Here is a 16,177-nt window from a genome sequence, read left to right on the forward strand (position 1 = left end):
CTGTCCAAGAGAGGTGTGTGTGTGTGTGTGTGTGTGTGTAAGGGGGAACAGTTATATATATACACACACCTTTTTTTGTTTGTAGGCTGTTCAAGGCTCTTCTAATGTCTTTTTGAGCGAAGGCTGCATGCGATGTGATGCTACATTACATCGTGATGTAGCATAAGGACGTGATTTGCCTTGGTCATTCATAAGCAGCCGCAAGAAAAGAATTATGCCAAGAGGTCAGCTTTTTATGTTTACTGATGTTGCGATGTATATATATATATATATATATATATATATATATATATATACACACACACACACACACACATTTATGTAGGTGCGTACATAGACAATGTATATTTTTTCAACATCACTGTATTGTTTGGGCTAATCGAAAAAATTTCAGCAGAGTAATACCGTAACGGTGAAGTAATAAATATTGATTCATTCGTATACATTCGTGTTGGGCTCGGTGGTTACTGTCTAGAGAAATTATGCCGAATCCACCTTTAATTTGAAGAAAGTAAAACTTAATAAGGAAATGCATACTTTTTGTTGGTTTTAGAAGGCAGTTTAGTCTGTCTTACAGTGCTTTCTACCAGACGGTTATATTTCGTCCCATGGAGCAATAAGGAAGTCATAACATAAAATAATAATAACCCACTCTCCCCAGGAATTTCATTTCTATTATTGTGAAAGAGAAAAACTTCTTTGTAGGAAGATGAATAGCTATTTACTCAACGTATCCTATCGAGAGAAAGAGAGAGAAAATGTTAAAAACAAGCTACTTACTGCAGGAAAATGGTTTTTATCAATTCGTCTGTTTTTCGGAAGTTGATTATAATGATTGGAACGAATAAGGATTTTTATTCATCTGTTTTCGAGTAGTAAACGTCAAATCAGATCAGAAATTATCTCAATTAAGTCCGACAACAGAAATTGAACATTCGATTTTGTCATTATCAATAAGCGATGATTGTCAAATACAAGAAGTCAACAAAAATCGGGTTGTTCGTCGTTTCATTCGTCCCCCAAAATTTACTTATGCAGAGAAATATACAAATAAATTGTTCACGTGCTACTCGTATTAATGTGCTTTGAGTAAACGGATACTAGGAAACTGACTCAAGGTATTTTGACTAATGAGAAAAGCATCGGCCCATGAAATCCAGTGGGAATGCCCTAGACCTTGAAATGTACCAGTGAATAAAGCTACACGTGCTCTAAAAGAACATTTTGGCAATAATCACTATAGCTATACAAGAAATATTTGCCAAAAAATCCCTTTTTTCCCCAACCAAAATCTCATGCTCCACTTCTTACAAAATACCAACTGGTCGAAGAACACATGGAATTAACAGACATAATAATAATATTGTAATTTTAGCTTCGGTCGCAGCTTAAACCAATCCTCTGTATATGTGTGTGTGTGTGTGCGCAATTACTGTAGTTCAGTAGTAACACTTCATTTCTGATATTAAAAAGGGATATAATTACGCAAATGAAGCATAATGACAGCGTAAATAAATAATTTTGTTTATTACCTGTAATAATGTAAGGGATTCAACGAATTTGTTTTCTATGTGTGCACGTCATTAATTTCTAAATATTTATATCTAAATTTTTTTATTACGCTAAAGGTATACAAACTTTATTTATTTATTTTCATTACAAGAAACCTGATGAATTAGGGAAAGCCTCATTATCTTTTCACGTTACACCGATCCACTCTTCCAGCGTAAAATAATTAATTTATTGGAAAGATAAAAACCAACGAAGAGAAAATAAATTAATTAAAATTTAATCGAGGTAGCATAACAGACCCGTGTGGAAGTTTCGGACTTTGCATAAGGTCACAAGCTACACATTTATAATCAATATATTTAATTCTTCCATAAATATAATTAATAACAACAACGAAAACAATATAATAATCTGATATCAGTTGCGTAACCATGTTGAGATACACCGCAGTGCGGGGGGGGGGACTCGGTGAGGATCAATGAAGTAATACTGAGTCTCAGAAATAAAGGGCCCACCTAAAGCTCGCAAACGGATTGCTGAAATCTGAGTAAGGTACTCTTAAAAATGTACTCTAAGTAACCACTTCCTATCTCTTAAGCTAGGCAAAGACGTAGAACGCAAGTACAATGCACTGGTTTTCAAATTACTCCGCATATATATAGGGATGACTTAAAACATTAATAAGGATTAATCAACTAATAAAGGAATGAAAATAAAAGTTAATCTAAGTATGAAATATGAATTTATTGATCGTTAAAAACTAGCGCTAGTTTTCCTGTTTCAAAATCCAATAAAAGTAATATCACAGTAACCATAAATTTTCGCAACCATGATAAATAAAAAATTCTGGACATAATAAATGATAGTTCCGGTGTAAAATAATAAATAACTACAATCGTGCTACAGTGAAAGAATAGTTGAAATCTGACCTCAACAGGTTCAGAAAAACATAAAATAATTTGCTTACATTATACACGACTAGTAGACCTTTGATTCTCTCCATTATTTTGACATGATTAAAACCCACAAATCAGGTTAACCAGTTAGACCGGTTATTTCCTTTGTTAATATCACAATTTCTCCATTATTAATTTTTAATATCTATTGGAAAGCCTTCAGCATTACTTTGAAGTTCTATATAAAAACGCTGGCTTATTTTATAATTAATTACAGTAATATTTCACTGTTGGACCGAAATACGTTTGGGCTATGTGTCATCGCTCATCCTGATTCCACTAACGAAGATGTCAAAGAAAAAATGGATATTATTAACATATTTTATTAGTCAAGAATATTGGTTTGTCTCACGAAAGATCTAGTGATTTAGTTTTACTGTTAAAATATTGATATCATTGTATTCATACAAGAAGAGTGTTAATTCGATGTACCATTATCAATAATTGAGAAATGTCTGGTATTATAAATGTATTAAAGTCCTGATTGAGTAGTAATTCCCCCTAAATACAACAGTAACTATTCTTTCAGTAGATGAGCGTTACAGCACATTTAGCAAAATATTTACTCTTCAACAAAAAAAACCAAGAACATGTCCTCCGAGGGCACTAAACTTAATTCCACCAGACCTCAGTGTGGGGATACATCAAGGAACGTGTTTACATTCCTGCTGCCAAGAACACTGAATGAACTAATAGGCTGCATTCGAGAAGTTATCTCATTAGCGAATGTAGAAATTTTACGCAGGATCTAGCAGGAGTTGCAAATGTAGGATAGATATTTACAGTTCTTCTAAGTCGCAACACTTGGAATAAAATCTTGGTACGTGTTCCTGCTAAACAATGTTAAATTTGTTTGCTATCCGTACTGTAGCTTGAGAGATATTTAGCATTTATATTGATCACATCTCTATGAAAACACTCTCAGCTTGAGCAATGAACCAGATTGGGAATATATAAAAGTAACTTAATAAATACCGTTCTGATGAAGGGTGTTATTGAAACTGTTTTATAATAATTTTGCATGTTAAGGGACCTAAGAAGTGTCAGGAAAACATGCTCGGCCATCACTTCAACGTCCAATGCTTTGACTGAGAAGGATAAGCCTGTGGATATAGTTTCGTTATTGTTTTCGGCATGCCGTTGTTTGTTTGAACAAGAAGTAGAATCATCACGCCATGCGAGCTTTCTCCAGTCATTTGGTGTTCAATGCTGCTGCTGCTACTTTGCCAAACTAATCCGTACCTGCTCCTTTTTTATAGTCGAACAGACGTGGTACCTTCAACTGCCATCTCGTATTGTTATACTCCAATTCAGGTTAGTGACCGACGAATGGTGGATTCATGCACTTTTACACTTTCATTTGATCAGTTCTTTCCTGTCAGGTAAACTTTATGATCGTGATGACCCTTCGTCTGCAGTTTGCGTCGATCAGCTGTTTCAGTCCAACGTGGGCTTAATGTGCTTTGTTTATCGCACTCTGTTGCCCATTATCTCTCTCTCTCTCACACACACACACACATACACACACTTCAAAGCAGATATCGTTTGTCTAGGTAATCTACGTCTAGTTATAGCTAGCGCAAAGGAGATGTCTTTAATATTTTAGCCACTGAATGTTGTGTGTATGTGGGTGAACACACACAATAAATAAATAAATATATATATATATATATATATATATATATATATATATATATATATATATATATACACACATATATACACACACACATTAGTTAATGTTTATCTTAAATGTTAGTTAAATTATTCAGTTCATTTTTTGTATAATAAATAACAGAAACAAATTCTATTCAAAATTATTTTCGGTCAACGTGGAAACAGAAGAATCTTTTTAGATGCTTTTTTTTTTCTTATTCCACAGTAGATGATAAATTATGCAGGGTGTCTATAAAGTCTTTGTGAAGTTTGCCTTTACTTCTATATAAGACGTGATCAATTTACAAAATATAGCAAAGGGAATTTATTCAAGATTTAAATAAAATTGTTGATGATTCATTTGTTCTAATTTCTTTATTTTACCAGGTAATTCACCCTACACTATACTACTGAATGGCTTCAGCCGAAGAAAAAATCATTTGTGTTCTCTGGCTATCTGAGTTGACTATAATAATTACAAGAGTATACAATTCTTCTGACAGCTGTCTGTATCACCTGTCAGAAGAAAGTTCCAGACTCATTATAACAAGGAAGTGCTCCATCGAAATCAGTTACAAACTGAATGGAAAAATTTTAAATGAGACCGGTTTCCATTAATGATAAACCATGAATTGAAAGACTGGGAGTAAACGATAAAAAACTGCATTGTCTTTATAATAGACTTTGACAAACTGTCCACGAAAATCAGTAAGATAGCTTCGTTGAAATTAGGTATTCGTAGAGCAACACTTCACAAAATTCTCAAGGCAAAAAACTACATCGAAAATACATGATTCAAATCCACTAATTATCGTTGGAAGAAAACTATCATGTAAGACTAGCTTCTTCCCGACACTATTTTAATCTCGAAGTCGAAAATAAACATCTCATTTGATGACAATTTGTTGTTTATCGATGAAGCAACATCTCACATCAGCGGCAGGGTTTAACTTAAATGATTTAACTATAAATGACCTCTTTGAGGAGAGAAAAACCAGAAGTAAAGCGAATGTCTGGTGAAATCTTTTTTGTTTGTAGAAAAAGAAGCTCAAATGGTGAGACATTTGAGCAAGCTGTAAAATTACATTATTCCTAAACTGAGACGATCAAGACTAATTGATAAAACAGATTTCAGAAAGATGGGACGCCTAAACCACTTCTCCAGCAGTGTGCATAATTTTAATTTTAAATGAGGTTTTCCATGATAGAATGATTGGAAGGGATGAGCCAACTTTGGCCACTTATTATTCCGAGTTATTTTCATTAGATGTTTAACTGTAGAGAAATGTTATAATTGAAGTTTACTCATTAAAACCTGGCTCGCTCTCTAAATGATTTTCTTGCTAGTAACAAATGTGACAATACTATAACTCAAACACGACCACAAAACCTGTTCAGGATACTTCAAAATCGTGCTATGTTTTGAATCCAAAATGGTGGTGTTATGTTGAAAGTTAACGCTCCTGCAATTAAATATGCTAAATATGTGTATGGGCTCAACATAAAAAAAAAAAAAAAAAAAAAAAAAAAAAAAAAAAAAAAGCTAAATCTTGAATACATTTCATTCGATTCCATTTTGCAGATGATGGTTTATATCTTATACAGAAGTTATTAAAAATTCAAACTGCACAAGGAATTTATAGGTATCATGTATTGTCTTTAATAATATAATAATCGATGATTTGTATGATAATAGACTAAGCAAAATGTCCGCTCGATCCCTAAATAGGACTTCTGTTTAGTGCAAAAAAAATTTTAAATCTAAATCCACTTTATTTAGGCCATACTCTGTGTTTTGCTACTGTACATCCACAGTGCAGTATACATGGTTTTCTCTTCCAAAACACTTAAGCATATTCCAGATAGATAATTTACGTATTTTGGGGTCGCACGAATTCACTTTACAATTTCCATTGTATGAGTGAATCCAGATACTTGAAATGGATAGTTAGACCGAGACCGTACCAAATCGACTTTCAACTTTTCAAGTTGAACACATACATTGCAAATTAATGGAAATGTTTGATCCCTTAAAATCATTCTACACCATTAAGATCAAGTCTAATTGCAAAACCCATCCATTATGCATCATCATTTGAATCAAATAAGAAATTCACTATGTTATCCATCCATTATTCAAGCAGACAGTAATATTCGCAACTACTCATCAGTGCGGAGAGTGTAATTTGATCATTCTCCTTTCTACGACAAGTGTTCTCACTTGTATCCTTCAATGCATATTCATGAGACCATTATATTTGTGGCAAGTGGAGTTTACCTTATACTGAAGGATACAACAGGATATATCTAAATTTATTCACGGAAACAGCTTCCCCCCCCCCTCTCGAGATAAGATTTCAAATAGGAAAGGAAGTTGGAACTTGAATTTTAACGGTTCATTAATAAGTTGGAAACTGTGTTAGACGCCATTGTTCGTCATTTGAACTATCGAAACAATCCCAATGCAATATTAGTCTAAGCTCTCTAAATCCTCTCTCTCTCTCTCTCTCTCTCGCATGCATGCATACACACAGGATTGATAATCTCCATACGATATTCAGATTTGTTGACACGGGATCCCACTTACTCCTGTCATACCATAAAATAAGCTTTTCACCTGATTTTCTTGCTACATATTAAATCATCATCTCTAAAGACTACCCGTCAAGAACATCAAACACTTTTCCCTTCTCCTCCCTCTTTGCCCATCAGAGATTATGCAAACAAACAGAGGAGTGGCACCAGTTTAAAAATAACACTCCATTCAAGAGAAGCCAGACAGTATCTCTAATATTTCACAATTTTTACAAGCATGCGACAGTACATAAAGGCTAATAAAGAATATATATACGCTACATACTAGTTTATTTCAGGTATTTAATTATGGTCTGTGCTAATTAGTTCACCATGTTATTACCCTAAACATCTATTTTTGAAAGAATTAGAAAATCTTGTTATGACTAGCTCTTCTCATGATGCAGCTAGTTAGAATACTTACTTTTTTTTTTATTTCTCAATTTATCACTCAGACACGTAGAAGAGATACGGAGAGGATGATATTTATTAATTAATAATAATAGTTTACGTTATCAATTTATTTTATTTTTTTCTTTTTTACAATTCAAATCACTGAATACAGTTCTAATTGGTAGATTTTTTTTCTTTAATTAACTATTAAAAATGTCAGGTTGCCTCATTAATGATATATTTTGAGTACTAAAATGCAAACATCCACTTTTTTATTTCGCTATTTTGAATATTGAAAATATTAGATTATTCTGTAATATTTACAATGGTTTGAAGACGTTTTGAAAGTGCAGATCTTAAATGAGAAAACAATCTCGTCTCAGTTTGAATCAGTTATCTTGATGACATATTACGAAAAATGTAATTTATACTAAAGGTATCAGAAGTCGAAACAAAATTACTTTTGGATGAGAAGGATGATTTAAGGTGCATAAGAACACACAAATGTTGTGAAACTAACCATTACTAAAACATAATGTCAAGTACTAAAACTTAGCACTTGAAATATATTCTTTATGTTATATACTGAACTTATTGTCTTATTGTTTATATATATATATATATATATATATATATATATATATATATCCTAAAAGTAAGTAATAAAATATACTTTGTTCCTTTCAATAGACCTCATTTTATTAATTAGCACTGTCGCTTTTCTTCATATATAAAATTCAAAACTGTACGTGTGATTACAAACTTGCCCGCTCCCAGGTTCAACCGATTCAAACTTTCCGAGCAGTCAACGGAAATGCTGAGCCACACGGGAAGTAGGGGAAAGATTACACCTTAGTGGGAATCTCATTAGGTAGCAGTAAGCTTCTTAGCTTCAGACGCTGCGGGGTGAACAACCACACTGACGGAAGAAAATGACTCATAAAGTCCGAACCCGACAGTGAGAACGGAGATTTTCGAGGCGGGGTGGCCGAAGCCAGGTAACTGGTGTTACGTCAGTCCCGTGGTGTCTGGCGTCCCCATACTAGACTACACAAGAGCAGGACAATACCCAAAGCATTGAGTGAAATCGAGTCTATCTACAGTGGCGTTTCCTGAGCTTTGTGAACAGTGACAGTTTTATTTCAAAGTGAAATCGACAAATATAGAAGTCACTTTACAGAAGATTACATGAATAGAGGGCGCTGCATGGGGAAAAAAGAGAAATAGTGAGGGAATACGATTGCCGACTGCACAGAGCCATAACGTCTCCTTTGTGGTGGTGTTACGACGCGCGAGGGGGTACAAACTTTGTTACTCACCTTTCTTGTTGCCGACGTGAGGTGAGGCCTCCCATCCTATCGAGCCGCCATCTCCGTCAGCAGACCCCACCCTCACCTTTTTCCTGTCATCGGCCAGAATACTTATGTCACTCTCCGTGGCCGCTGTCGTCAGGGTCGGCTGATTCACGACGAACACTCACAACACAAGGGAAAGAAACAACAGACGCTATGACGCACCTTCCAGGTCAGTTCGCAAACGGAGACAGACACCGCGTGAGGATCGTGCTGGGCACGTGACTGGTCAGAAAGTTGATGAGCCGGAGTATGTACGGACGAACGTACCTGGCAAGGTGCCAAGAACGTGGGAGGGTCGGTGCATGTGGGTGGCAAAGAGCAAGAGTTACGACTGACAACACGGCCAAGTATTCCGTGTTTACCAGGTGTAGCAGTGGCTTTCGCACACAGAACTGCGGGACTGTTCCACTCTCGAACCTAGGGGGATGCACCACCTATCGAACTCCAACGGATGCGGAAGGGAACTCGCCTGTGACGTAATCACTCCGATGGTGAGAAAAAAAGAAAATGATATCGCTATTCGGAAGAGTCTTGGAAGGAAGAAAATCAATTTGTATGGATGAGATATTTAATTACATTTGCTGCTTTAGTTCCGAGGAGAGAGGAACATCATGTGGGATTGTAGATGGTCCAGGGATGTTTTTGAGCGATAAGCATCATTAACTTTTGGCTACTTGCACAATTTATCCGTTGTTATCTGACTCAGTGCGCAGATGCGCGAATGATTTTATGACTGCAGAGAAGATATCAATTTCAACATTAATTTCTTTTCACCTCAAGAAAAATAAACACTCGACGTAGTTTTGCACGTGTGTGATTCAGGCTGAAAGGAAAGCGTCAATAAAAACAAATAAAAATGTAAACCACAAATCCAACAGGCTGACAACTGTTTTCGGTAAATAAGACGAAAGGTGCACACGATAAAGTCCACAGAAGTGCTAATGGTGTTCATTTCAGACAGTATCGGGGCAGACTTATTAAAAGCAAAGTTATCAAGTTCAGACTTTTATTTAAAAACTGATAATAATTGAATAACTTTGTGTGTGTGATAATCCATCCATTACTACAGTAGATGGGCTAATGGTCAGATTATCCATAAATACCCAGTGCCATAAACAATCGGTACTTTTTCGAAGTCACTTCAGACCTCCAGTAAGCAGGGTGATGGTTTTGTACTTGGTGATGAAACTCATCTCCCTCTTGACGCTTAAGAAGCATCCATGACAGAATAGGTTCGAATAGGTTGCAGCGTGAAGCAATCCGTTCAACCAACCAGGCAGCAAATCATATTCTTGCATCGAATTTAGTACCATCTCATTAACATTCGGCGAATGCTTTAGGCTTAATTCGTTAATCGAAAGTCATAAAGGTCAGATAGACTGGACTCCATATAAGGGGACCAGTAAGGAGTTCTTTCCACTCTCGAAAGAACACTAAATAAGCCTGGCAGTGCATTACTGACACTCCCTCCCCAACACATCTTTTTTTTTTTTTTTTCGTGTTGGAAGGGTTTGAGAAGATCAGTCCAGAACATGATGTTGATCGCAATTCAAATGATTTAATTTGTTGTTTTTAGTTTAGAAGATTATTAGTCATGTTTACGGTGGCGATGCATTGATCTCTCACTCCAGTAATAATCACATTATCCGCTGCTGTCAACAAAGCCATTATCTCGCTGAATCGCCAATTTACTTTGAGGAGTCTTACTAATGAGGATGGAATTTATTTCGGGAAGCAAAGGCTAGTGCAGGTTCATTTGCAGAAAATATCAGGTAATGTTAACTGCCCACGTAGGGCGGTGTCCGTTCTCTAAGTCAGACGGCTGTTCATTTCAGATGGACGATCGCTAATGATCTCCTTCGTTACTTCCTTTGCCTTGACATATTAAAAAAGTTAGGCGATAAATAAGAACTGTTGTAAGATTATTGTAGAAGAAAATTAGACAAGCAAAAAAGAACCAGGGAGGGGACACTCTCTTGGATTACACTACAAGTTGAATCTTTCTTATCAAGTAAAAAGAAGGTGAGATAAATAACATAAGCAGTCTAGAGCTGGCTTCGGGACCATTCGTTCTACAGATAAGTCACACACACCAAAGAGTATTTTTTTTACAAGAGGAACTTGGGCGTGTGATCGATCTGTAGCCGTTGGCCCACTTGGAAATTTGATACATAATGTGGGTTCACTATTTTATAACTGTACAGCACAGCAATGGCGTATAGCAGCTACTGTTTGAAACGAATAATTTAAAACCTCAGAGAGTTTGAACTCAACAGATTTGCTTTGTTCATACTCATAATCGAGCTCTGATTTGATATTTGGGATCTACTAAAATTTGTCAAGTCACCTCAATTTTGTTTTAAATAAAACCAGTTCAACGATAAAGTTTGGGGAAAAAAGTAAAAAAAAAAAAAAATGCTACAAATCATAGATTATAAAATAATATAGATGTTGAAATTATAGACTGTCATAGTACAATAACTAGGCTTAACACTAATTTGAATATGTACTGGAGTGATTTAAGAAATGGGTTTTTAATTAGAGAATATTTTGTAGACTGCAGTTAAAATTATATATTTAATAACCATCTGAGAAATGCAGTAATGCAATACTGTGTCACTTCTGGAACAAAATATAAAAACGTGTGTCACTTATTCTAGCATGTATTATGAATCGATAACTTTATCACCATACAGAAGTCTGAAACACTTGACTTAAGTGCAAGCCAATCATTCGATATAAAACAATTATCTTGAAGTAACCGTCATCTGGTACGGTCAAGAATACGAAGATGATAATAAACGCAATCCAAGTGACTCAACAGTTGAATTGTAAACCACAGTTAGAAAAAGATTACGTAGTATTTAATTTTCAAATCTTATCACCTTCAGGTCCAATCAACTGTATACAAAAATCAGGACATCTACTGTAACAAACAAAATATAAACTTAGCAGTTGAACCCTCACATTTGCAAAAGAATGTTTTATTGTCGGTAATACCCGAATGTGAAGCAAAGAGGTTAAGGTATCATAATAGATAAATTAAAGTTCTTAACATGTCTTGGAGTTAAGGTGAACTAGATGAGCTAGAATGGGCACGAATCGGCATAGTTATTATACAAAACAACTGCACCTGTTCGCGTAGCAAGAGAGGTATAACGTGATGCCATTGTTATTATGACTTTGTAAGCTAATTAAGTCAAAGTATGCTATTTGAAAGAGAAGATAATCGTTCACGTTTGGTCACAGAGGCCATCATTGTATTGCATAAGTTTATAATGCGTGTATAACTTCTTAAGGGAGGGGGGGGATGTTAGCAAGGTAGTTTATTATTATTAATTAGACATAATATAATGAGATACGATTACAATGTGTGTGTGATGTTAAAACGTCTATTAATGGATCATTAATAATAAAATGACAAGGCGTTTTTAAAGACAATTTCACAGCGTGATATTTTACTGATGTCATCCTCTCACTAGATTAGGCGTCACGCAGCGCAGTAAATATCATTTCTCAAATACTACTGACAAGATTTTGTGCACAAGGAACGCATTTTTGTTTAAAAGGGTGTCATCTGTGAATGCAACGTCGAACAAGACCACACACAAGATGGAGGAGGAAATGACAAGGAAAAGTGAGAAAAACCGTGCGTGTCAAGCTGTATTATGCATTATAAACACGTACTTGAGTGACAGCATGACAGAATTAACTCTCAAAAAAGGAAACTTGAAAAGGAGGTATAGATTTCTGCAGGTACATTTAATAAGGTAGTGTTTCTTAACCGATTTTTCAGAGAATAATCCATCTGGTTTTTTTTTGTTTTTTTTTTTTGACGATAGGACAAATGAATGCTTTGTTTTCATTTGGTGAAAACTGTCTATCGTAAATTATGCTTACACTTTTTATTCCAGGAAATAAAAGCGTAATTTCGCTACCCAGTTTTTCTTTCACATGCGTGGTGAAAGGTCTAATCTATCTTACGTAATCATGTTTTCTAAGCAGTGACGTTTGTAAAAGTGGAGGCGTCCCTGGGTGCAGCTAAATGGGGACAAGAAAATACCTTTATGAGAAAGAATTTTTTTTAACTACATAAAAATAACGGAACTTAAAAATTAACCTTTTTTTTTTTTTTTTTGTCAGCAGCAGCACAGCGAATGAATAAGCATACGTTCAATCTGAGTTAAATAGATTGTTCGAAGAACCTTTTGTCGTAAATATAACTAATATTTTGATTTGGAACGGTTCAAGTATATACTCAGAATTCTAGAATTTCAATTGTAATTTGATTAATGTATTGGTCTAAACAGAAATATCTAAAATTAGCTATTTACCTGAAGTTACTATTAGTATAAAAACGGTAATTTTTTTAAAATTTGAAATAACGTTGATAAAAATGTTCAGGTTTGTGGGCTCAGAAATGTTAAAGAGGTATTTGCGAAAGATATGAAAAATTTGCAATATCTGCACTTTTTTTTATTATTTTCGACGCTGTTATATAAATTCAAGCCTTCATAAAGTGCAGATTGAAAATCTGCATATCTTTCGCAAACTGTACATTTTTTAACACCTCTTCACAAAATCAGATTGCAATTAGGTTCATTTGGCTCACTGATTGATAAAACTGATACGTTTTATCAGTTATATAAAATATATAACTGATAAAATATTTTTTTTTTTTTTAAATTAGAACTATTCTTAATTTTGGGTGCACGTTTAGTAAATCTCTTGTCAGCGCATGGCCCATTTGTCGCGTGAAAATTCAATTAAAAAGTTTTCTCGCCCAGAACTAGAGTCATTAAACTTTGTGACATAGCGAAATTATGTGCGGCACTCTCTCTCAGAGCAATTGCACCACATCAAAGTAATTCAACTCTTGTATATCCTAACAATAAAAGAAAATTATTCAATGTTAAACTTTGAGAAAAATCCGAGACGTTGCATTTTCCACTATTTAAAAGATTGAATGATTTTTTATCACTATTATAGAAGTTCTTGTAGCATATTATACAAGTTAAAAATAAGTATTTTTTTAATATTGTTCTATCTCCCACAAAAAAAAGTAAGAACATATGAGGCTAAATAAAAATTGAGGCGCAATGAACACAACCATCGATATTTTTGAAATGTATGAAAATATAATTGCGATTATGGGATACCGATTCATGTTCTGATGAGGCTTTCGACACATGTGTTTCTTTTTGAAATTCGGGATCAAATCCGTCAAAGACGGAAGGAACATTTTTAAGATATTTTCAGATGCAGAGATAAGTTTCTTACACCCAAACAAATCCAAACAATTGATAATTATAAAAAATGCACCACATGGCATCATTGTGATTTCTAAATTATTTGCATCCTTCTATTTTGTATACTTAACTGAAGCCTTCTTGAGCCTCCATAGTCTGATTGATGACAGGATCCCCTTAGATTATAAAATACGTTGGATTTGTTCTGTCGCTAACGCCTGAAACATTCCTATGAAACGATATAATGCATATTTTTCAGGTTTTTCAGCTGAAAAATATGCATTAGCTGACTTCATTTGGAAGTGACAGAATTTTCTCCTCCATATCTTGGAGAACTTGGATTTTTATTCTCGAAAACAGATACTATACAAACAACATACAGTGAAGTCATTTAGGATTATAAATAGTCCAAACATGTTAGAAGATACTGGATATGTGCTGTGGGTCGTCTCTGTGTAGGATCTGAACTTAGGACTCGAAAACCTGATCACTGAGCGATAAAAATAATAATCTGGCAGCGACCAGCAAACCCTTCCCATACAAGAATAACCTACAGAGGTACTCATCATTACAGCTTCACCGAAAGTTTTTATTATTATTATTATTATTTTAATGCAAACAGGATTCCTATTGATTACATTCACCTTGGAGTGTATTTCTAGCTCACCTCCACGTGTTGCGCCCTGGTAATGCTAAATAAGCTAGAGCGACTGCTGGTCGCCAGACCCATCTTAACGATCTCCTGGCTATAGACACATGAAATCACAACTATACAATCACCAAACAGTTCTTTTCAGGACCAGAAGAAAAGAAAACTGGGCAATAATTTGCGGATTTTCCAACTTAACATTGAAGGAATCAGCTTTGGTAATAGTCAATATCTCTCAAAATTCCTTCGAGATAATGACATAGACATAGCTGTCATTAATATATACATTATCATAGCCAAAATTGAAGATCTCACAGTGGTTAACATCTATAAGCCTCCCATGGTAGAATGGCCACCTGAAGTAATTCCCATATTTCCACATCCTACTATTTACATAGGAGATTTTAACAGCCATCACACCATGTGGAATTACAATCATAATGATGGAAATGGTGAAGCATTACAAACTGGGATGAGCAAAATAATTTTAGCTTAATATTTGATGCAAAGGACAGAGGAACCTTTAAGGCTGCAGCATGGAAGAGGGGAATACAACCCAGACCTCTGCGTTGTTATCCAAAATTTGCAAAATCAGCAGATAAACACAACAAGACGAGTCACTGAAGATTTTCTACACAGCCAACATGACCCAGTGTTGGTAGAAGTAGGAATACAAATACCAATAATACGGTCCATTCCACAACCAAGATGGAATTTTAGGAAAACGAAATGGCAAGATTTTTCACCAGAACTGGATAAAATAGTAAGATGGATACCACATGTGAGTGAAAACTACAGATTCATTGGAGCAGTCATATCAACAGCGAAGAAGTATATTCCAAGGGGTTTCCGAAAAGAATACATACCTGGCTGGAATGAAGACTGAAGAGCTATACCAAGTCTATTTAGAATCTGGGGACATAGCTGACGAATTACTCCAGAAGCTTGATAATGAGCGCAGAGAAAAATGGATAAAAACTACAGAGGACTTAGACTTTAAAAAATCAAGTAGAAAAGCATGGAGCCTATTAAAGAAGTTAGGTGGAAGTAATCTAATCACTAGTAAAGATCCTTTGGTGACTCCAGATCAAATTGCCTGTCGAATGACCTCGCTGTCTGGAGCCCCTCAAGATCATCAACACACACACACAGAACACACACACGAGAGGTTAAAATATCACTCAGAAACTTACGACAAAGTGCAGCTAATAGTTCTCTTTTTTCATGAGAATTTACCACAGACGAAATAACTGAGGCCTTAAAGGAGGTGGAAATCGTCAAAGCATCAGGCTTTGATGGTATTCATCCTGAATTCTTAGTTAACTCTGGAAAAAATGCTCGTCAATTGCTAACAAGATTCTTTTCTCACATTTTAAGGACGGGAAACCTTCCAACAGCCTTTAAGAGAACCAAAATAATAGCCATATTAAAACCCAACAAGCCTCAAGAATCATGCAGAGAGCTATCGCCCAGCTCCTCAGTTGTTGTTACAAGCTCCTCGAGAGCGTATACTCCTTAACAGAATTGGGCCAAAAATATCTGAAGTTATCCCTGTTGAGCAAGCAGGCTTTAGGGCTCAACGTAGTTGTACGGACCAAGTACTAAGCCTTACTACCCATATCGAAGCAGGCTTTGAGAGATGTTTGAAAACTTCTGTTGTGTTTGTTGACCTTACTGCCGCATACGACAGAGGAGTTATATGGAATTATGTATCATACCATTGTATGGAAAGAAGGGTTGCTATACAAGTCATACTATGCCAATCCATCATACGACTTATTGGTAATATGCTTTCTGACAAGTTCTTTCATGTGGTACTGGGAAACAAAATGA

The 16,177-nt window shown here is 35.3% G+C and overlaps 1 protein-coding gene across 1 annotated transcript in view; it reads right to left on the minus strand.

Annotated features, from left to right (window-relative positions):
• The window catches only part of LOC150109128 (rho GTPase-activating protein 20-like), a 166,334-nt gene extending 157,500 nt beyond the window's left edge, over positions 1 to 8,834 (minus strand). The window contains exon 1 of the mRNA XM_090411718.1: positions 8,411 to 8,834. Within this exon, the coding sequence (XP_090267844.1) occupies positions 8,411 to 8,445 (35 nt within the window). The 5' untranslated portion in view covers positions 8,446 to 8,834. The remainder of the gene's footprint in view (positions 1 to 8,410) is intronic.
• Positions 8,835 to 16,177: the final 7,343 nt, after the last annotated feature.

The sequence above is a fragment of the Typopeltis vanoorti genome, chromosome 2 (genome assembly GCF_054136105.1).
Source record: "Typopeltis vanoorti isolate ZY-2024b chromosome 2, IOZ_Tvanoo_1.0, whole genome shotgun sequence".
Lineage (NCBI taxonomy): Eukaryota > Metazoa > Arthropoda > Arachnida > Uropygi > Thelyphonidae > Typopeltis > Typopeltis vanoorti.